This window comes from Muscardinus avellanarius (genome assembly GCF_963383645.1).
Source record: "Muscardinus avellanarius genome assembly, chromosome: 15".
In the NCBI taxonomy this organism is placed as follows: Eukaryota; Metazoa; Chordata; class Mammalia; order Rodentia; family Gliridae; genus Muscardinus; species Muscardinus avellanarius.
Window position 1 is genome coordinate 6,889,042 of NC_137801.1, and position 22,195 is coordinate 6,911,236.

The 22,195-nt window shown below is 52.1% G+C and overlaps 1 protein-coding gene across 2 annotated transcripts; it reads left to right on the forward strand.

Annotated features, from left to right (window-relative positions):
- Positions 1–2,683: 2,683 nt before the first annotated feature.
- On the forward strand, positions 2,684–8,250 carry RRM2 (ribonucleotide reductase regulatory subunit M2; the record flags this gene model as incomplete). Of its 2 annotated transcripts, none has more annotated exons than XM_080711057.1 (10): positions 2,684–2,782; positions 2,864–2,951; positions 3,283–3,416; positions 3,681–3,797; positions 4,454–4,587; positions 6,730–6,824; positions 6,959–7,092; positions 7,712–7,816; positions 7,902–8,015; positions 8,098–8,250. In XM_080711057.1, the coding sequence occupies 10 exons, from the start codon at positions 2,684–2,686 to the stop codon at positions 8,248–8,250; spliced, it is 1,173 nt and encodes a 390-aa protein (XP_080567183.1). The 2 variants fall into 2 exon arrangements, with proteins under 2 accessions (XP_080567183.1, XP_080567184.1); XM_080711058.1 differs by having other exon boundaries at positions 2,864–2,938; positions 3,273–3,416.
- Between the last annotated feature and the right edge of the window lie 13,945 nt (positions 8,251–22,195).

Consider the following 22,195-nt stretch of genomic DNA (forward strand, 5'->3'; position numbering starts at 1 on the left):
CCTGTCTCAGCCTCCCAAGCGCGGGGATTATAAGCGTGCGCCACCATGCCCGCTCTCCAGCCCTTTTAAAAACTTTTATACAGGAACCTGCCATCCTCCTGCCTCAGCCTTCAGGGTGGCTGGGATGCAGGCCTCAGTCACTAGGCCAGCCTGAAGTTACTTTCAGGTGATGGCGAGAGGGGTTTAGGTCCCTCACTCCCACCTAGGAGGATAAAGCAACATATCCAGCTACATACTGCAAAATGGGAACCACCGTTGAACCCTAGGTGTTTTGTTAGCGCTGGGGAATTCTTCAGTTTTCTTGTATGCTGAAAACACTCTTGGTAAGAAGCTGGGAGAGAAACATTCTAGCTGTGCAGGTCGGGAGCTCTGGGACTGGGGCCTTTTCTTTGCCCTCAGGCCTTGGTTTCACCTATAGAACAGGCCTAGCCGGGGGCGGGGCACACGCTTGTCATCCCAGCATTTGGGAGGCTGAGACAGGAGGATCGCGGTTCAAGGACAGCCTCAGCTACTTAGGCCCTTTGCAACTCAGTGAGACTCTATTTCAAAATAAAGAATAAAAATAAGGCTGGGGGTGTAGCTCGGAGGTAGAATGCCCCTGGGTTCCATCCCCAGCACCAAAAAAAAAAAAAAAAAAAAAAAAAGAAAAGAAAAGAAAGAAAGAACAGGCCTAAAATACCCACCTCCCCCTGATGAGTGGATTAAAAATGCACATCCTCTGGTGCAGCTCCCAGGGGCTGTGGCTGCTGGTGCCGTTATCGTCCAGACAGCCCTCAGCACCCTGGCTGTAGCGCTGCGCGGCTCTGGAAGGCACAGGGCCCTCCTCGGGGTCTCGGGGTCTCCACTTCTACCAACAAAGACAGGTGAGCCGCAGCAGAGACGCCGCCTTAGCCGCGGGCACAGGATGAGCCAAGTAGCTCCCGTCGGGGGCGTGGCCTCGAAGCGCGGAAGTGGGCGGGGCTTTGATGTTGGGAAAGGCGAAGGCTTTGCGAGTGGGGGCGGAGCCTGATCTCTCTGGACCAATCGTGGAGCAAATGTCAAAACTGGCGCCAAAAGCGAACTGGAGAAATTCCGGGCAGGTCCTGGGGCTTGGGAGCGACCTTTAACAGGGCGGGCAGCCGAGCCTCCTCGGGGCGCGATGGCCGGCCGAGCCAGGCTTCCGAGAGGGCAGGGGTCTCCGATTTAGGGGGAGGAAGAGGGAGGAAGTAGGGGGTGAGGAAGTTGGCGACCTTGCCCTTACCGTGGCTCTGAACAAAGGATGCTAGTCCACAGTTTTAGTTGTCTGTAAGAGAAGCGATTTTCACTTGTCTAGATGAGAGAGCATTGAACACTAGTCTGTATACCTAGAGAAATGGCAGTAGGACCGGGTGCAGACATACCTTCCCACCCCGCCCTTTTAAAGAATTCTGAGAGAGGGTCCGTAGAGTCCCGGGTCTCCTGGGGACAGCCCCAGGGCGTATGCATATGCTGGGGCTTCCTAGGTTAATCTTTTCTTACTGGACTCTTAATGTTTCTTTATCTTCATTTATTTCTGGCTTTTTGCCCCTTACAGTGCAAAGGTTTTTGGCAAAGCAGAAAGCCACTTACAAAGAGAAAACTTACAGAGCTCCCCTCCCCCACTTCGGAACCCCTCCTCAGACGGTGCGAAGCCCAGTGGGTTGTATATAAACTCCTAGATCAGTTCCCTGAAGTTTCTGGAATTTAAGCTCAGTTTGCGGTGTTTACAACTGCGGCACAGAAGACGGGTCCGACGGGAGGCCCTGGCTGAGTATCACTTAGTCTGAAGGTTTACGGGGACGATCTCATTCAACACTCTCGCCTTATGTATCCCATAGGGTAGGGTCGGGTCCAAGTTACCCACGAAGGACACGGAGTCTCGCAGAAATCCAGCCCCTTGTCCAGGTCTGCAAAGCTCACGGCCCTAAGCGTTGGGCTGCCGGGTCATCGTGGACCCCCCAAAAGGTTCGGACCCTCGCACCTCTATTTCGGGGACAGGAATCTAAAAGGAGTGACAACGCTCCTCCCGCCCGGGAGCGTTTTCCCGGCACTTGCGCCCACCTCTTTTGCAAAGCCCTCTGCCGGGCAGGTTGGGGACGTTTTCGGGGAGGTGGTGCCGAGGTTTGGGGAGCCTCCCGCGCTCTCCCGCGAGCTCCAATCGCAGCGCCGCACGCAATCCCAAACGGTTCCGGGCGAGCCGGAGCCCGCGCGCGCCACGGCCGAGGAGACGCCCCGGCCGCCGCCTTTGTGCTGGGGGCCGGCGGGGGCCGGCTCGCAATCGTCCGGGGCGCGGCGGACACTCCCGCGCGGCGCTTGAATCTCCCGCGCGCAGCGGCACCGGGCTCGTCCAATGGGAAGAAGCGGAGCGCCGAGGAGCCGGGCTCGTCCAATGAGAAGAACGGAGCGCCGAGGAGCCGGGCTCGTCCAATGGGAAGGGCGGAGCGCCGAGGAGCCGGGCTCATCCAATAAGAAGAGCGGAGCGCCGCGGGGCCGGGCCGGGCTCGTCCAATGGGAAAGCCGAGTGCCGCGGAGCCGGGCTCACCCAATGAGAAGAGCCTAGCGCCGGACACGCCCCTCGTAGACGCCATCTGGAGGGGAATTTAAAGGGCGCCGTCTGCGCGCCGGCATCCTACCTGCGGCGTTCCTCGCTCGCCCGTCTCGCCGCCGCCGCCAGCCCTCCGTCGCCATGCTCTCCGTCCGCGTCCCGCTCGCCACCATCGCGGACCAGCAGCAGCTGCAGCTCTCGCCGCTCAAGGGGCTCAGCCTGGCGGACAAGGAGAACACGGTGAGCGCGGGGCCCGAGCTGGGCGGTGGGCTGGCCCGGGCTGGGAGGCTCCCGCCGCCGCTCACGCGCGTCTCCCCGCAGCCCCCGGCCCTCAGCGGGGCCCGCGTCCTGGCCAGCAAGACGGCGAGGAGGATCTTCCAGGAGCCCGCCGAGCCGGTGAGCGGCCCGCGTGGGGGGCGCGGGAGGGACCCGAGGTGCAGTCGGTAGGGGGCGCCCCGGGGAGACCGCGCTTGGCGCCAAACCGCATGGTCGTCTCAGCTGTCCAGCCTGTTCCCGGGCCCCAGCTCCTTTCCCGCCAAGTGCCCCCCGCCCCCCGCCATCCCGCCGGTGCGTTCCTCTGGTGCACGTACAACCCTTGCGACTGGTAACGTTAATCCACTGAGCCGCGTGAAGTTGCCGGGAACAGCGTCCTTGGCCTGGAAAAAACCCAGCAACTCAATGTGGTTCGCCCAGTACCTAACCATTGTTTGGCTACTTTCTCCCCCAACAGAAAACTAAAGTACCTGCCCCCGGCGTGGAGGACGAACCGCTTCTGAAAGAAAACCCCCGGCGCTTTGTCGTCTTTCCCATCGAATACCATGATATCTGGCAGATGTACAAGAAAGCCGAGGCCTCCTTCTGGACAGCCGAGGAGGTAATCGTGTTCAAGGCCTCGCCACTACTTGGACTCAGGGCTCCCCTGCCGTGCACTTAGAACCTTCGGGGATGCACTGCTTAATTCCTCTTGGGGAGGGTTGCCCACTGAGATGAGAATTCGGATGTTCCGGTGGGCAAAGAGAGTCTGGACCGGAAGAGTATAGTGGTTCTGGGGAGTCGTGGGCTTTAGAAGTGCTGACGTGTGAGACCCTGCACACTTGGAATCTTCCCTGGTGCTAAAATTGTGAACTTTAAACTCCAGGTGGACCTTTCTAAGGACATTCAGCACTGGGAAGCCCTGAAGCCGGAGGAGAGATATTTTATATCCCATGTTCTGGCTTTCTTTGCAGCAAGCGATGGCATAGTGAATGAAAACTTGGTGAGTTTCAAGGAAAAAGTATTGTTTTAATTCACTTGAAGACGAGTTAGAGCTACTTTGCTTTTCTTACCTTTTCGTTTCCATACTGTGAATGTATGTATCTAAAAGCTAGCATTTCTGTTACGTGGCATTTCCTGTTTTGTAACGCCTTGCGGCTGTTTCTCAGTGGCATTTTCCCCTCATTAAGTGGTAGTAATGTATTTATTCCTTGTGGCTACCATATTCATTCATCTTTTTGTGGCTTTGCTGTTTTAATGATTTGGTTGCGCGTCTTGCATTAAGAGATTAGGAAAAAGCCGGGTGTGGTGGTGCATGCCTGTAATCATCTCAATACTTGGGAGGCCGAGATAGGAGGATTGCAGGTTCAGTCAGTCAGCCTCAGCAACTTAGCGAGGCCGTCCACAACTGAAGACCCCGGTTCCAAAAAGGGGGGGCGCCGAGTGTCTAGCTCAGAAGTAGAATGCCCCCCGAGCTCAACTTCCAGTGCCACAAAAGAGAAATTAGGAGAGTAAATAATTAAGGTTCATAGAAACCTATAAAATCCTGGCCTGTAAATGAGTAAGTATATGATGTAAATTGTGGCGCCCAGTATCTTAATCTTTTGACCGAGTTCCTGCTGAGTTTTTCCTGAGGCTTTTGATGTGTTTTACCACTAGGTGGAGCGCTTTAGTCAAGAAGTTCAAATTACCGAAGCCCGCTGTTTCTATGGCTTCCAAATTGCCATGGAAAACATACATTCTGAAATGTATAGTCTCCTTATTGACACTTACATTAAAGATTCAAAAGAAAGGTGAGTGTTCGAGTGGTATTACGGAACATTTTACATTTACTCATTGTCGACTTTACACATAAAAATGATTCTGGAATGATGAAGGAGATAGTCGCCATATTTTTGTGGTTCCCGTGGTCATGTTTACTCAGAGTGGTGTAAATTCCCTTTACTAGCCAACCATTTAAAGTTAAGAGGGTATTAATTTTTTAGAATCGAAGTACACAGTAGAAAAATCCGTCTTTTGGAAAATATCCCTAGCAACGGTTGAGTATGGTGAACTAAAACGTAGGTCTGACGATCATCTTTACTCTTAATGGGCAGTTATTAAACCTACAGAAAGGCTGGGCCAGGGTAGCAGAAGAGCATACAAAGCAGAAAGACTGAGTGATAGGAATTAATGGGTGCGGACAGCATCGAGCCCTGAGGCTCATCTGGGCACGGGGAAGGCCGATGGACTGAAATGATAAGTTTGTGTTGGGGGATCATAGGAAAAGTCTATTTTAGCCCGTCGTGGTGGCACACGCTTGTAATCCCAGCATTCGGGAGGCTGAGACGGGAAGATTTGGGTTCATGGCCAGCCTCAGCTACTTACTCAGTGAGACCCTTTCCAATTCAGTGAGGCCCTGTTTCAAAATAAAGAATAAGCCGGGCATGGTAGCGCACGCTTGTAATCCCTGCTCTTGGGAGCCTGAGACAGGAGGATCGCACAGTTTTGAAGCCAGCCTCAGCTACTTAGTGTGAGACTCTTGGCAATTTAGTGAGACCCTATTTCCAAATAAAATATAAAATAGGTCTGGGAGTGTAGCCCAAAGGTAGAAAGCCCCTGGGTTCCACCCCCGGCACCACAAAAAATAAAGTATAAAATAGGCTGGGGGTGTAGCTCGGAGGTAGAATGCCCCCCGGTTCCATCCCTGGTACCGTAATAACAAGTCTATTTTACGTGGTAGACGTTGGAGGGAAGTGGACGTTCGCAATGGGCTGTAACATAGTCACTAAGTAGTGCCTTATACTAACAGTGAGTGGTGTAGAAACAAAGGTCAGCTTTAGAAAGAGACCTTCCGAGGAACAGTGAAGCTGAAGCCCAAACCAGGCCTATTTTGGACAGCAGGAAAGGAAGGAGTGGTGACTTGAAAGGCGAGCAGAGCACTGGAGCAGCTTCTCCTGAGGAAAGTTTGGTTCATTGGTTTAATTACGTAATTGGAAGTTAGGGCGGAATTAATGTACCCAGTGTAGTCTTTGGGAGGGCTGATGGTTCACCAGGCCGACAGTCAGCATGGTACTTAACTTTTATGGTTCCTCAAACTTAAAGAAGGTAGGGCCTGTGGACTATGGCTGGGGCCTGACATCAGTAAGCCAGTAAATGCCCCAGAGAGTCAGCCTGTAATTTTCACTACTCAGGAGGCTGAGGTGGGAGGATTGCAAGATAAATAAGCCGGGCATGGTGGCACATGCTTGCAGTCCCAGTACTTGGGAGGCTTACAGGTTTGCAGTCAATTTAGTGAGGCCCTCTGCAAATTAGTGAGACCCTGTTTCAAAAAAATAAGTAAATAAAATAGGGTTGTGGGTGTAGCTTAAAGGTAGAATTCCCCTGGGTTTAATCCCCACACAGCACACACAAAAAAACCCTAAATGAATAGGGCCAGAAGTGTAGCTCGGAGGTAAAGTGCTCCTGGGTTCAATCCCTAGTACCACAAACAAGCCCTAAATGAATAGGGCCAGAGGTGTAGCTCAGAGACAAAATGCTCCTGGGTTCAACTCCCAGTGCAAACTAAAGGGCTGGGAACAGGGCTCAGTGGTCAAGCACTTGCCTGGCATGTGTGAGTCCCTGGGTTCAAGCCCCACTATAATATGAAGGTATGAGTGTGTGATGTTCTGGGTAGCGTGGGGTGAGCTTAGTGTAAGTAGACTTTGGAGCTCAATATAAATAAAGAATAACAATATTGTTAATTTCCTGAAGAAAATAATAAATGTGTTGATTTTTTTAAATCTGGAGGAAAAAGCTGACCAGTAAAAAGAAAAAAACGGCATTTCAGTTTGAGGCCTTTGGGGTGTAAATTGACAAATGCACTCAGCTTTCCTGCCAGGGCTCCGGTTTAGAAGCTCGGGGTCAGGGTTCTCTGTTGTTCGTTGCTGATGATGTGTACATGTGTGTGCCTGTAGGGAGTTCCTTTTCAATGCCATCGAAACCATGCCGTGCGTGAAGAAGAAGGCAGACTGGGCCCTGCGGTGGATTGGGGATAAGGAAGCCACCTACGGTGAGGGCGCCCTGGGCCTGCTGAACACGAGCTTCGCTCTGAGTGATGTCGCTGGGTCGCTGGCACATCCTGAGAGCACCCGTCCTCATGTAACATGCTGGTGTAGTAACATGCTGGTGTCGATTCTTAAATAGGAGAGCGCGTCGTAGCCTTTGCTGCTGTGGAAGGAATCTTCTTCTCCGGCTCTTTTGCGTCAATCTTCTGGCTCAAGAAACGGGGTCTGATGCCTGGTCTCACGTTTTCCAATGAACTTATTAGCAGAGATGAGGTGAGTGAAGTGACGACCTAACCCGGCACCCCAGATATCCATAACTCTTAGCCACACTCGTGTCTCCTGAAGGGGACCCAGGACATCAAATGGCATTATACCCACGTTTGATGAGTTCAGCTATAAATATGGGCTTAACAAAGGATGGTGTTCTCACTGTCAACGTGTAGGTAGCTCAGAGGTGGTAAGCCTCCCAGTGAAACAAGCCATTTGGCTCCAGCTTTATTGGGGTTTAATGCACTGAGATTTGCAGGTTGATTTCGCTTGAAATTGTGCCCCTAAATTCCTGAATATCTAAAAGCTGCCTTTTCCTCTGGGAATAGAGGCAGAACTAGAGCTCACAGCTGTGAAAATACTCGGGTCCTCACTCCTATGACACCCCAGATATGGAAGAACAGGCCTGGCCTGTTATCTAGAGGGTAGCTTTGAGAGCCTTGGGTGGGCTGAGCCTCTCGGTGACTGCCGGGTAGATAGACACAGCTCAGGCATCTTCCCTTTGCCAGTCCACAGGTGAAGTGTTCTCCGTAGTTGAGGACAGTGCAGAAAACGATAAGGCAAGTCCATGTTTTGTGTTAGAGTCTCTGGCTGGCTTTTATATTGAGCTTGAACCTCCTTCCAGGGTTTGCACTGTGATTTTGCCTGCCTCATGTTCAAGCACTTGCTACACAAACCGTCGGAGCAGAGAGTGCAAGAAATCATCATCAACGCCGTCAGGATAGAGCAGGTGGGTGACGCGTCTGGGTCACCGCGCCTGCTGGGAGCTGTCTTTGCACCTTCGTTGTATTCAGAAACCGTGTTTCGGTCTCTAGGAGTTCCTCACCGAGGCCTTGCCTGTGAAGCTTATCGGGATGAACTGCACTTTGATGAAACAGTACATTGAGTTCGTGGCAGACCGGCTTCTGCTGGAACTGGGCTTTAGCAAGGTAAAGCACTGTTCTTACCGTCTCCCGCTGCTCTTTGAAGATGGCCTTTTGAACCTAAAACTCGATGCGAATCTTTTTGCAGGTGTTCAAAGTAGAAAATCCATTTGACTTTATGGAGAATATCTCGCTGGAAGGGAAGACTAACTTCTTTGAGAAGAGAGTGGGCGAGTATCAGAGGATGGGAGTGATGTCGAGTCCAACGGAGAATTCTTTTACCTTGGATGCTGACTTCTAAATGAACAGAAGATGTGCTCTTATTTTGCTGATCCCCCCCCCCTTCGTTATAAAGAAATCAGCTAAAATGAATCAGCCAGCTACACCATACCATGAGTTGTCTATAATGTTCATCAGTGGCATCTGTACAGCTGTGTAGCTACCTCAGTCGATCTTGCTTATTAGTGATGCTAGCGGGAAGAAAGGACATTTGAAGCAGAGGCGACTTGGATTTGACGGGCTCTCGTGTCCGCCTTGGCTTTTGTCAGCAGCTGCCCAGCTGTGGCCTTACCCTAGCACTGCGGGGGCCAGCGAGGCTCTAAAGCGCGGGACCCTCCAGCAAGCTTGATCCAGCAGGATCAGGCAGATTGACCGTCACCAGGCAGTTGGCTCGCTGCTTCAAGGCAGACTTGAAAGTTTACTTAGCTTGTAAATAAAATGGGCACTTTACACACAAACATTGTCCTGTCAAGGGAAAAGCCTGATCCGACTTGGTTTCTATACCAAATAAAATGTATTTACCACTAGTGGGAACCAATTCCGTTTACTAAAGGACGGAAAGAAGTTAAACTTGGGTTGGCTAAAGGTGTGATTTCTAAGCTTTGCTTTAATGAATTGAGATGCTCTTAAATCAACTAGGTCAGTCCTGTGTGTACCTGGACTAATAGCAGTCGGCTTGTGAGTAGAAGGCTATCGTGTTGGCCAGGTACATACAGTATTACGGCATCTCTTAGTCATCAAGGATCGAGGCGATCTGGGCAGCTAGTGACCCGGGTCCTATACGTGTGAGGGGGTATTTAACCCGATTGCTAGTTGGGATGAGAAGACTTTTGAAAGGTCTTTGTGGGTGAGATCTAAGACAGTATTAAAATTTTTAAAAATCTTCCTTGAACAAAATGGCCTGCCTAAGTGTTTCTATTAACGTGGTGAAACCCAGACTGGAGTTGCGTCTCCAAAAAGTTGTATATTCTGATTTTGTTAAGTGGGTACGTTGAGGCTTGATCCATTCTTATTTCCTCCGTGTCTCTTAAAATTAGAAAATGTTATTTTACTATATATATGTTCTTTTAAGTTTTAACTATCTGTATTTTGGGAGAAATCCCCCAGTATTGAAGTTAAGACATTGCTGGCTGTAATTCTAACATTTGCCTAAATAGGAGTGTCACCCAGTAAATTTTTTAACTCGGTGGAAAGGTAGTACTGTGTGAGCTATTGAGTATGTTCCACACAGATGCTAATTTTGGATGGGGTTAGAAATAGGTAGTAGAGCTAGCTTGAATTGACTTGTCTATATTGGGGAGGGTAACGGCCTCGACGCTACATGGGATAAAGTACATGGATAAAGTTGGCCCTCTGGCCCCGTTTGCTAACAGCTTGTGTTATGTATTAGCTGTTTGACCGCTGGTCAGTTTCTTTCATTTATTGTATAGTCAACTTTTTCGATTCCTGTAGTAGGAGATTCTTTCCTATCATTTAAATTATTAAAAGTTAATAAACCCAGATTATACGGTCTTTACACTTGTGTGACACAATGTCTTGCCTGTCAGGGACAGATGGACAGGGGTCTGGTTTTAGGTTTCTACCTCTCATGAGCTTAGCAGTGTGGGAATTTCTGCCAGCTCGGATTCTGTGTCCTAATCTGCCTAAAGGGAGACAGGTTTTTTTTTTTTTTTTTTTTTTTAAGTATAATGCATTTCAGAGTTGGCAGAACCTGAATACTACAGAAGTGTTTACATGATCAAAGTGAAACTTGTCACTTCCTTGATGGGTAAGATTTACTTGAGTTTGCTGGGCGTGGTGGTGCGCGCTTGTAATCCCCCGCGCTTGGGAGGCTGAGACAGGAGGATCGTGCGGGTTCGAAGCCAGCCTCGGCTCTCAGCAACTTGGTGAGACCCTGTTTCCAAATAAAATAGAAAATAGGTCTAGGAGTATAGCCCAGAGGTAGAAAAGCCCCTGGGTTCTACCCCCAGTACCACCAAAAAAAAAAAATTTTTTTTTACATGAGTTTGCTTTCATTCGTTTTGGGGAGGAAACTTTTGTGCTGTGTGTGTGTGTGTTTGAGAGAGCGTGTGAGACCCTGGGATTGACCCAGGGTCATTCCACTTCTGAGTCCCCCTCCCCAGCTCTTATTTTATTTGGAAACAGTCTTACTAGGTTGAGAATCTCACTACTTGCTGAGGCTATCCTCAAACCTGCATTCCTCTTGTCTCAGCCTCCCAAGTACTGGGGTTACAAGTGTGCTGCCAGGCCTGGCTTCCTTGCACCTATTCTGGCATAAGGTTGCTTGGAAGGTGATGCCCATCTGATGGTGTGGGTGAGCCGCTTTGGGACTACCTTCTTACCATCAGCAGATGGGCTGGCTGGGTTCCCTGTCTTTAAAGGCCCCTTCCTGACCCCCACCTACCTCTTGGGAAATGACCCATTAGGGCCCTAGGAGCCTGGGGAGAGGGGGAAGGAGGGGAACCATCCCCTGTCTACCCTTGGTCACTGCTGGAATACAGGCAGGGTGGAGTAGAGGGATTGGCCCTTGGCAACTCAGGATTTTTGTTTTTGTACTGGGAATGGAACCACACCCCCAACCCTACTTTTTTTAATCTTTATTTTTTGGTGATACTGGGGTTCCTGGAAACCCTTCCTCCGGGCTACATTCCCAGACCTATTTTTATACTTTTTAAATTTGGAAGCAGGGTCTCTTAAGCCATTGCGGCTGGCTTCGAACCTGCGAGATCGTCCTGTCTCCGCCTCCCAAGTGGGATTACAAGTGTGCACCACCACGCCCGGCGTTATCTTTATTTTAAAACAGAGTCTCAGTTGCAAAGGGCCTCACTAAGTAGCTGAGGCTGGCTTTGAACCGTAATAATCTCAGCCTCCCGAATGCTGGGATTACAAGCCTGTGCCATCACGTTCGGCTCTTATTGTCACCTGGGCCTGCTTTCCTTCAAGCCAGCTCCCCTCCGCAGTCTGGTGTATTTCACATGTGGCCAGGAGGGGGAGCTCCCGCCTCCCCACAGCTCACCCCGCACCCAGCCCCAGCATCCCCCCACGCCCTGCCCTACTTGAGCTCTCCTCCAGTCTGCTGCACACGTAGCATCCAGAATAGTCTATCAGACAGCAAGCCAGCCCGGCTTCTCTGCCTCAGGCTCTTCCCAGGTCGGAGCTGAGGTCTTGAATCTGCTTGCTAATGTGCGCTTTATTTCTTTTCCATTTTCTTTGGTGTGTGTGCAGATGTTCACATGATGTGGCAGGAAAACAAGTTTTATGGAACTGTTGGCAGCAAACCATTTGGCATCTCTGGGGTTCTCGAGATTTCTGAGGTTTTGGGCCACGGTTCCAGCTGCAGACCGCTGCCGGTCTTCTCACAGGGCTCACCGTCTCGGCCCTGCAGCTTCCTCGGCCCCAAACACGTGAGCGACCCTACTATCTGGCCCGTCAATGGTCCCCGACAAACCGTTCTGGTGCGTAGGTGGAATTCCTATTTTTAATAGCCAAGTTGTTGGGAAATTGGAGGGCTCCTACTCCCTCGCCAATGGAAGGCTTCCAGAAGTATTTATATCTTTGCTTTGCTAGAATCTAGGAGGTCATCTTCACCAAGGGAGGGTCAGCAGGTGTGTTGCCTGGGAGAGGTGCCAGTGCCAGGCTCGGGCCGGGTGGGGGGAGACCTGAAGGTAAATGGGCGTGCATGGGGGTGGTGGTGATGGCAGCTTGCAAGCTCTGGGTGGGGGCACCAAGGGCACCTGGGGGGCATCACAGAGGTGCCGTCCTGCCTCACAGGTAGAAGGGTGGGGTGAAGGCGGCAGGTGTGAGAACAGGCCCCTGCAAGCCAGTGGGAGGGGTAGGTGGGCGGGGCTCCAGAGCTCAGGCAGAGGCCGCCTTCGGCCCACCCAGGAAGCGGCTGGTCCCAGCGTGGGGGCCACAGGCGCTCAGACTGAAGGGTCCTTCTGGGAGAGTGTTGTCCCTGAGGCTGGGCCCCTCTGGTCCCCAGTTGCAGTGGAGCACGCCTATAATCCTAGTGCTTGGGAGGCTGAGAAAGGAGAATTACAGGTTTGAGGCCAGCCTCAGCAACTTAGTAAGACCTTGTTACCAAATAAAAAATTAAAAGGGCTGAGCGTGTACCAGGAGGGAGAATGCCCGCGGGTTCAATTTCCAATACCCCCCCAAAGTGTTTCAATATATGTATGCACCATGATACTATGATAGCGATGAACAGATGAACGGTTCCATCACTCCCTAAAATTTCCTCACACCCCGTGTAATTTCTGTGTGCTTTCTTTTTCTTCTTCTCTGTGACACTGAGGATGGAACCCAGGGGCATTCTAACTCTGAGCCTCTGTCCTATTTTAGTTATTTATTTTTGTGGTACTGGGTATCAAACCCAGGGGAGTTCCTACCTTTGAGCTGCACTCCCATTTTATTTTTGTAGGAATCTTTTTTTTTTTTTTTTTTTTGGTGGTACTGGGGTTCCTGGAAGCCCTTCTACTTCCGGGCTACACTCCCAGACCTATTTCATATTTTTTTTATTTGGAAACAGGGTCTCTTAAGCCAGCGAGGCTGGCTCCGAACCAGGGCGATCCTCCTGTCTCCGCCTCCCAAGCGCGGGGATGACAAGCGTGCGCCACCACGCCCGGCCCATTTTATTTTTTTATTTGGAAACAAGGTCTCACTAAGTTGCAGAGGGCCTCGCCAAGCTGCTGAGGCTGGCCTGGGATCTGCGCTCTTCTGTCTCAGCCTCCCGAGTACTAGGATCACAGACCCGCACCACCACCGTGCCGGCTCTCTGTGTGCTCTGACCTCTGTGCTCTTCCTACCACTGATCTTCCTGTCCTGGGGACTCGTTTGCATTTTCTAGAGTCTTATTTAAATTGAATCTTACAGAATGTTTTCTTTTTGGGTCTGGCTCCCTCATTAGCATAATTATTTTGAAATCATGTAGTTGTCATGGGTAGCAAACACCTCATTCCTCTTTATTGCTGTCTTGCTTTTATTGCACGATATACCACACTTATTATCCGCTCGCCTTTTTTTTTTTTTTTTTTTTTTTGCGGAACTGGGGATTGAACCCAGAGGCATTCTCCCTCTGATCTTTAGTGTCCTTATCCGTGAACTGGGGCTGAGCCACGCACCCAGAATAACGCCTAGCGCTGGCCCTGCTTAGTTCCCGACGTCCCCACGTCCCCTTCCCCTCCCCCAGGGCCCACGAGCCCCTGCGCTGTCCTCCCAGGATGGGCGGAACCTTCTCACCTTCTCGAGGGAGCAGGAGGCCCAGGAGGCCCAGGTGGCGAGGTCGGGGCGGGGAAGCCTCCTGCTGTCTACCTGATCTGTAACCCGAGTTGGAGGACCGCGAATTCAATAAGCAGGTCTGCTCTGAAATGCGATTCTGGGTCCCATTGTTTCTGCAAGTTTTGACAGAACGGCACGAGGAACCAAATCGAATTAAAGCAAAATTGCAATCACGGAGTTGGTGACTGTGACAATACAAATAAATCACAACCAAATTAATGCGATATTAAGTTTTCTCATCATACTAATAACCTTTGCACGGCGATGCAAAAACAATAACAGTTTGGGGAGGAATGATTTATTGCACAGGAGAACAGAGTTTTGGGGAAGTTTCAGAATGGAACCCAGAAATATTTTTCCTCCTGAGTAGAATATTTTCTCTCTTCTGGGATCTGAGAAGAGAAGAAAAAAAACACGTGAAGACAGGAGCCCCACGGCCTCGTCTATTATAGGGACGGGGTCACAGGAGGGACACCTGGGCGCCCGCCCCGCTCCTCACTGTGTCTCTGAGGATCCCGGGTTGCTGTGCGGGCCTGGCACGCCTGCTTTCCTATCACCGTGGGAAGTATTCCATTGTATAAACACTGCGGTTGTTCATCCTCCTGATTGGCATCTGTGGCGCTTCCATTTTTAGAATTATGAATAATCCTATTAGAGCTAAGGGCTCGGTTTCACGCGCTCTGCAAACCAGCCCTGCCCTGCAGGAGCCGCTTGCGGGGAAGGGTGGGTGTGAGGGGTGTGGATGCATCCCCGAGGCGGGTTAGATGCTGAGCTGGGAATCTCAGGCATCCTAGCTGGCCTATTGAAGTAAATGAGGGAGGAAATGATGACTGCATGAATGAACAAGTGAGTTGGGCGTTCTGTTAGGCCTCCCCCGCCTTTAATAGTAGGAATGGAACCTAGGGATATTCTACTTCTTTTATTTTTTGTGTTACTGGGGATGGAACCCAGGGGCATTCTACCTCCAAGCTACACCCCCAGCCCTATTTTTTATTCTTTAAGTCAGGGTCTCACTGATTTATGGAGGGCCTCACTAAGTAGCTGAGGCTGGCCTCACACCACGATCCTCCTGTCTCAGCCTCGCAAGTGCTGGGATTACAAGCCTGTGCCACCACGCCTGGCTAAGAATCACTTTCTAGGGAGCAGATGCATGCTTGGCGTGGTTGAAGAGCTGTGAACAGCGGTCGCGGACACTCTCCCAGGGAACAGGCGACAGAGGAGGCTCCCCGGCTCCGAGGGGTCCCAGGAGGCTCTGGGTCGGTTCCCTGTCTGCTGTGTCCTGCCTTAGCCTCGGGTAGGGCAGTGGGTCCCTCCCCTCTTCCCAATAGCTCTTCTCTGGGCGGGGAGTTTGCTTAGTGTCTGCTCCCTCCGGGGTCTAATTCTCAGGGACCCCAGGGGGTCTCTTTTCTGGGTCAGTCCCACTCCCGGGCAGGGCTGTGATGGTGATCCCTGATCAGACACGGGGGCTCTCCAAGTGATCGCAGAGAGGGTGGGGCGCAGGGTTTTCCAGCGTAGGGATTTATTTATCTATTTATTGTTTTGCAGTACTAGGGATGGAACCCAGGGGCATTCTACTCCCCAGCAACACCCCCAGCCTTATTTTGTATTCTTTATTTTGAAACAGGGTCTCAGTGAGTTGCAGAGGGCCTACGTAGCCGAGGCTGTTTGCGAACCACCATTCTCCTGTCTCAGCCTCCCGAATGCTGGGATCACAAGCGTGCGCCACCATGCCCGGCTCGGCTTCTCCTTTGAAACTTCCCAACTGGTTAGCTAAAGGATGCAGGGCCTGGGCCACAAGGCACCGAGCTTCGCCCTCTCCCGGGCTGGTGCCTCTTCGTCAGCACGAGGTCCAACACTCTGACTACCCTCTTGACTGGAACTGCGGGACGGATGAGCGGGGCAGACCTGCCAGGGCACAGCCCCTCTGCACGTGCGCCAATGGGCGTGGCGTTTGTCTGCTCCAGGGGGCGTGTCCTGTCTGCGTTTGGACCACGTGGCAGCCTGGACCAGGCACCTCCTGGCCTTGCGAGCCGGCCCGCTGTCTTTATTCTCCAGATGGGCAGAGAGAGGCCAGGAGGAGGAGCCTGCGCAGGCGCACATAGCTCCCTGGAAGTATTAGCTCGCAGCCAAGTCCGCAGGCCGGCCGTCTCCTGCAAACTGCCAGGCCTTTTCAGAATATGCGGATTCCTAGGATGGTGAGGCAGCAATGCCATCTATCCCAGTCCGTCAAAATGCTGGCTCGAAGCCGGGCGTCGTGGCGCACGCTTGTAATCCCCGCGCGTGGGAGGCCGAGACAGGAGGATCGCGCAGGTTCGAAGCCATCCGCGCTGGCTTAAGAGACCCTGTTTCCAAATAAAAAGTATAAAATAGGTCTGGGAGTGTAGCCCGGAGGTAGAAGGGCTTCCAGGAACCCCAGTACCACCAAAAAAAAAAAGAAATAATAATAATAATAATAATAATAATAATAATAAAAGTGACTTTCAAATTTACACATTTTTGTATTTTATAAGTTATATAAAACATATTACTTCCTTTTTTTTTTTTTCTTGTGGCACTGGGGATTGAACCCAGGGGTGTTCTGCCTCTAAGCTGCACCCCCAGTAATATTTTATTTTTTATTTTGAAACAGGGCCTCATTAAGTGCTGAGGGCCTCCCTAAATTGATGAAGCTGGTTGTGAACCTGTGACCCTCCTGTCTTGATTTCCCAAGTACTGAGGTTACAGGCATGCACCACTACATCCAGCTAAAATGCATTACTTTCTAAATCAGATTTTAGAAATACACAAAGCCGGGCGTGGTGGCGCACACTTGTAATCCCAGCTCTTGGGAGGCCGAGACAGGAGGATCGCGCAGGTTCGAAGCCAGCCTTAGCTACTTAGTGAGGCTCTCAGCAACTTAGTGAGACCCTGTTTCCAAATAAAGTATAAAATAGGTCTGGGAGTGTAGCCCAGAGGTATAAAAGCCCCTGGGTTCCACCTCCAGTACCACACACACACACACACACAAACACTATATATATATATATACATACATACTGGCTCGGGATTCCAGGTGCAGCCTTTTGGGGATGGGATGGGATGGGAGGTGGAGAGCTTGGTGATACTAGTTATATACACTGGAGAGAGGACCGAGCAAAGCCTGCCTCAGTCTCTCCACGTGGAGTAAAGGACCCCCTTCCTTGTCTATCTCCAGGAAAATTACAGGCCATGCTTTCTGCCTACTGACAATATGGTACACCTAAAATTTGGTGGGAAAACCACCTGCAGCTGGCTGGAAGCCCCCACTTTTTCCTGGCAGAGATGACTGAGCATCTGAGATTAGCTGCAAGGTCAGCCCCAGGCAAGAGCACCTGCTGGGAGCCTGGGATGGGAGGATGGGAGTTGGTTCAGCCCGAACCTGCGCTTGCTGTGTGATTTGGGCAGCGCATCTCCCCTCTCTGAGCCTTGGGTAATCCATCTCTGCCATGAAGCCACTGGACTAGCTGCTTCTCTCCTACCAGCAATTCATGACGGCGGGCGCTAGGCAGCCACCAGTGGCCTGGGGGTCAGCTGCTCGGGCCTGGCCGGGGAGGGGGCTCTGGGTCCTCACCACCCGCATCATTCCCATGAGACAGCACGGGGTCAGCTTGGCTGGCTGCCACCAAGAACTGAAGCCGACGGTGGGGGGTGTTGGAGCTGGGCAGTGGGGCCCCCGGGCCTGAGCTCATCAGCTAAGCATGTAATTATGTGTGTGCTTTGTTCAGTGTACAAAGGAGCTCTCAGAGAGGATCTGCTTCCTGGCTGATTGGGTTTTTCATAGCTGAAGTGTGAAAGTCAAGCCGAACCTGCCTAATTGTGTCTGTGAAGGCGATTCAGAGAGACTGCTCTTGGAAGGAAATCAGGACAATTAGCTATTGGCAGCGGAGAGAGGGAGCGCGGGCTGGGGATGGCCAATGTCAGCCTGTTCCTGGGGAAGCAAAAGGGCAGCGTGGGGTGAAAGTGGGGAAGCGGGGTGTCGGCGGCGGCTTCCCGGGGCCGATTAGCGCCCGCCCTCAGCGCTGGGCACGAGGCTCGCTGGGTGCTGGGTGGGGAGCAGACACTGGGGCAGCAGAGGGAGAGTTTGGGGTGCCCACCTCAGCCCTGTGGGGTTGGTCGTGTGGCTTCAGGTGGTCACGTAGCCCTGGGGACCCAGTTTCCAAGTCTGGTACTAAAATGAGGACACGGAGCCCATTGACCCGGGAAGCGGCAGTCGGTGCCAGGGCCCCCGGCTCCCTGGCTGGCCCCCACCTGCTCAGCGCTCTCCTCCTCCACTCTGTCTTCTGCCTGTGAAGAGGAAGATGTTTCTAATTCCAGTGCGCCTCTTGGGCTTCCAAGTCAGGGAGGCGGATGCTCACTCTCTGCCTTGCTTCTTAGCTCTGTGGCGTAAGGATAGTCCTGAGCCTCCGAAAAACTTTCTAATCAGATCCACTATGGTGTCTAACGCTCTGCCTGGTGCCCATGGCGTCTAACGCTCTGCCTGGTGCCACGCAGGGGACAAATGCTCATTGCCCTTCCTGTGGCATCAAAACACTGGGATCCATAGAGGTCCCCTTCCCGATCACCCAAGCATGCGTGTGCCGGGAGGAGCGAGGCCGTTCTGGAAGGAGGTGTTTCTGGACGAAGTGTATCCACCTGTTTCCCATGGAGCCCAGGGGCACATTCCGGTTTCTGTTTATTGTAGGGGAGCAGCACGGTTATAACAGAGGTAAGCTGTGGAGGCACCTGAATCCGACCTGCAGGTGTGTGGTAATCACTTATCATCTTCTTCAGCGTCTGCATTTGCACGCGGGGATGGTGGCCACACCCACTCCCCAGGAACGCCGTGAGGGTTAGACTCATCAGTACACCTGGAAGACTCAGACCTGGTGCTTAGTACAGGCTCAGTAGATCTGGGCATCTTCGGTATTACCTGGCAGCTCAGGGTCTTACCGTACAACCCAGACGAACCAGCGGGTGTGTGATGAACCCAGCCCACATGACGGGGTCCGGGCCTCAGGACTCAAACTCAGGGGCCCGCTGGCGTCTGCGTGAATTGTCTGTGCTTAAGCCACGTTCATTGTTAAGTACTTTGGACGCCCCTCCTGGGGAGGAGAGACACAGACCTCAGGGTTTCCTACAGGTGCAGGGGGCGTCAGGAGGGGGGTGTGGACCCAGGAATCCAGCCCCAGCGACAACACAGTGATCCGAGGAGCCTGGGCCCCACTCAGCGGCCAGGCCCCATCCCCCCATCTCCCTCCACCCACTGTCCAGGGGATGTGAAGCCGCTGACTGGGCTCAGCCTCTTCAGCGGCCCTCTGGGAAGGCACCTCTCCTGCAGTCCGCTCTAACCTTGTGCAGCTGCTCCTCGAACAGGTTTGTATTTTTTAATCTGTGTGTGTGTGTGTGTGTGTGTGTGTGTGTGTGTGTGTGTGTGTGTGTGTGATACTAGGGATGGAATCCAAGGGATCTTCTACCTCTGGGCTACATCCCCAGCCTTATTTTTATTTCTTATTTAGAAACAGGGTTTTACTAAATTGCTAAAAGGCTCAATAATTGCCGAGGCTGTCTTCAAACCTACGATCCTCCTGTCTCAGCTTCAGAAATATTGGGATTACAAGTGTGTGCCACCATGCTTGCCTTAATCTGTGTTTGTGTGTGTGTATGTGTGTGTTGCCAGGGATTGGACCCAGGGGTGCTCTACCTCTGAGCTATATCCCCAGCCCTATTTTTTATAATATTATTATTATTATTATTATTATTATTAATTATTGCAGTACTAAGGATGGAACCCAGGGGCATTCTACCTCCAAGCAACACCTCCCAGCCCTATTTTTTTTTTTTTAATTAGGAGACTGTCCCCAAATTGCAATCCTCCTGTCTCAGCCTCTCAAATGCTGGGATTACAAGCTTGCACCACCATGCCTAGCTTTTTTTTTTTTTTTTTTTTAATATTTCAAAACAGCATCTCACTAAGTTGCCGAGGCTGACTTTGAACGTGCAATCTTCCTGTCTCAGCTTCTCAAGTACCGGGATTATAGGTGTGTACCACCAGGCCCAGCTTCTTGAATAGGTTTTTATTTTTATTTTTATTAAAAAAAATTTTTTTTTGGTACTGGGGATGGAACCCAAGGGCATTCTACTTCCAAGCTACACTCCCACCCCTACTTTTTTATTCTCTTTTTTTGAAACAAGATCTCATTGAGTTGCAAAGGGCCTCACTAAGTAGCTGAGGCTGGCTGTGAACCACGATCCTCCTGTCTCAGCCTCCCAAATGCTGGGATTACAAGCTAGGTTTTTTAGTTCTGTGTAAAACTAGAGGGGCAGGCAGCCTGTGTGCGTCTCTGTACTTTCATCCTGGATTAAGTATGGGTGTGTAATATAGGGGAGGGGCTGAGAACGCCCCAGGTAGCCCCAGGAGCAGCCAGGGCAAAGGGATGTGAAGGGGTGGGCAGGACCCAGGGGCCACTGTCACCAACGCAGAACCAGCTGCACTCACTCTGGACACCAGGGAGACAGCAAAGGTCGCAAAGCCCTTGTGACACACCGGTATCAACCAGCACGACCGCCTCAGCGTTACAGCTGTCCTCTCCTGGGTGACCCAGTGGTGCTGGCTTGAGACACCCAAGCTCTGAGGATGACAAATTGACCCAGGAGAATTCCGCCTCCAGAGAGTGGCAATGCTGTCACCTTCAAAACCAGAAGCTGGTGTTCCGGGAAAGGTGGCTTTGGTGGATGGCTAAACATAGGGGTGGGAAGTGCTGTTGGCTCCCTGGGCCTGTGATCACTGTGCGATTTCTCACGCCGACTGCTGGGGAGGTGGGGGCAGGGGAGCAGGCTTGGGCTGGGGGTAGGGGAGCCCCTTCTGGAGCCAAGTCAGAGGTGGGGGCACTGAGTGGCCCTGGGTGACTTGGGGTCAGCTGGGGGCAGTCTGCTGGGTCGGCCTGGGGGCTCTGGAAGGTTCTTGAGTTTGTGTGGAGCAGATGAGCAGGATCCGACACCAGCCTCCCTGGCAGCGGCCTCACCCTGCCTCCCCCCACCCTCCCAACCAGGAACACAACGTTCTGCCTTAATGCTTTTTCAATAAAGCCGTAGGATGACGGACGGACCCCATTTCCTGAGCAGAGCTGAGCAGTTACTTTACACTTTATCTAATTGATTAAATGACTCCTCTGCGTTAACTGGGCCTTGCAGGGGGCGGGGGGAGTGAAATCCAGAGCAGCGGGGTGGGCGGGGGGGCAGGGCTGGGCAGGAGCTGTCAGTGGTGTGTGCTGGGGGTGTCTAGACCCCTCTCTACCGCTGGGCTCACCTACCCTCCCCAGTTTCCTCCTAACCTGCAAACTCCTATGAGCCACCTGGCTCCTGGCGGGCTCCTGTGCCCTCCTGCAAAGGACAGGGTGCTGCGGCATGGAGCCTCGACCCTCAGGGGGAGCTTGGCATCCAGATTCATTTATTTAATTTTTTTTTTTTTTTGCGGTACTGGGTGTGGAACCCAGGGGCATTCTACAACCCCAGCCCTATTTTTCTTTTCTTTTCTTTTCTTTTCTTTTCTTTTCTCTCTCTCTCTCTCTCTCTCTCTTTCTTCTTTCTGGTATTGGGGACGGAACCCAGGAGAATTCTACCTTCGAGCTACATACCGAGCCCTATTTTTTTACTCTTTATTTTGAAACAGGGTCTCACTGAGTTACAAAGGGCCTCACTAAGTAGCGGAGGCTGTCTGAGAACCGTGATTCTCCTGTCTCAGCTTCCCGAATGCTGGGATTACAAGCGTGAGCCACCACGCCCGGCTGGAATCCAGGTTCCTTTACCCTCTGCGCTGTCCTGCAGGTTGGCCATTGTACCCCATTTTACAGCTGAAGAAACTGAGTCCTGCTGGGGGGGCGGAACCAGGAGGTGGTGGGCGGGGCTGGGACTTGTTGCTCTATGGCCCCATTCCATTCGCTGGCTTTCTCCTGGCCCTCAGCGCTGCCATGGGAACGGCCAACGCATTCATCTTTTTCCTGACCCTTTGAGAATACCTGCTGCCAGGTGCTGGGTTCTCCACAAACAGGCCCATGTTCACTCCCAGGCTCTCCCCAGAGCTTTTACACCAGCCAGGCCTGGGGGCGGGCCTGGGAACGAGGGAGGGAGGGAGGGAATTGGGAGTGTCTGAACATGCCACTACGACAGGGACCTGCTGGGGCCACCTTACCCACACTGTGCCTGGAGAGCAGAATGAGAACTTGTGCCTTCGGGAGCTGTTTGGTGTCTGTGTGGGACACCTGTTACAGGCTCTCTGTAGACACGACTTCCCTCGGGCATCATCCTGACCATCTTATTGGCTCAGATACCCTGGATCTGGCACGGCCCCTGCCCCATTGCAAGCCCTTTGTAAGTGGTGGTTAGTTAAAAGCGTGAGCAGATGGCGGAAGGAGTGAGCCAGCGCAGACGGCAGAAGCCGAGGCTCCTCTCAGTGTGGTCTGGGGAGGCATGTCTGAGGTCTGGCCACCATCTTTGCACAGCGAGGACACGTTGCTGGCCCTCCTCAGCTGCACTGACCTACTCAGGCACTGACCAACACCTCCTCCCTGCCCACAGCCCGGTATACCAACACCTGCACAGCTCATGGTAATCCCAGTACTTGGGAGGCTGAGACAGGAGGGTTGCAGGTTCCAGGACGGCCTCAGCAATTTAGTGAGACTGTTAATAAATAAATA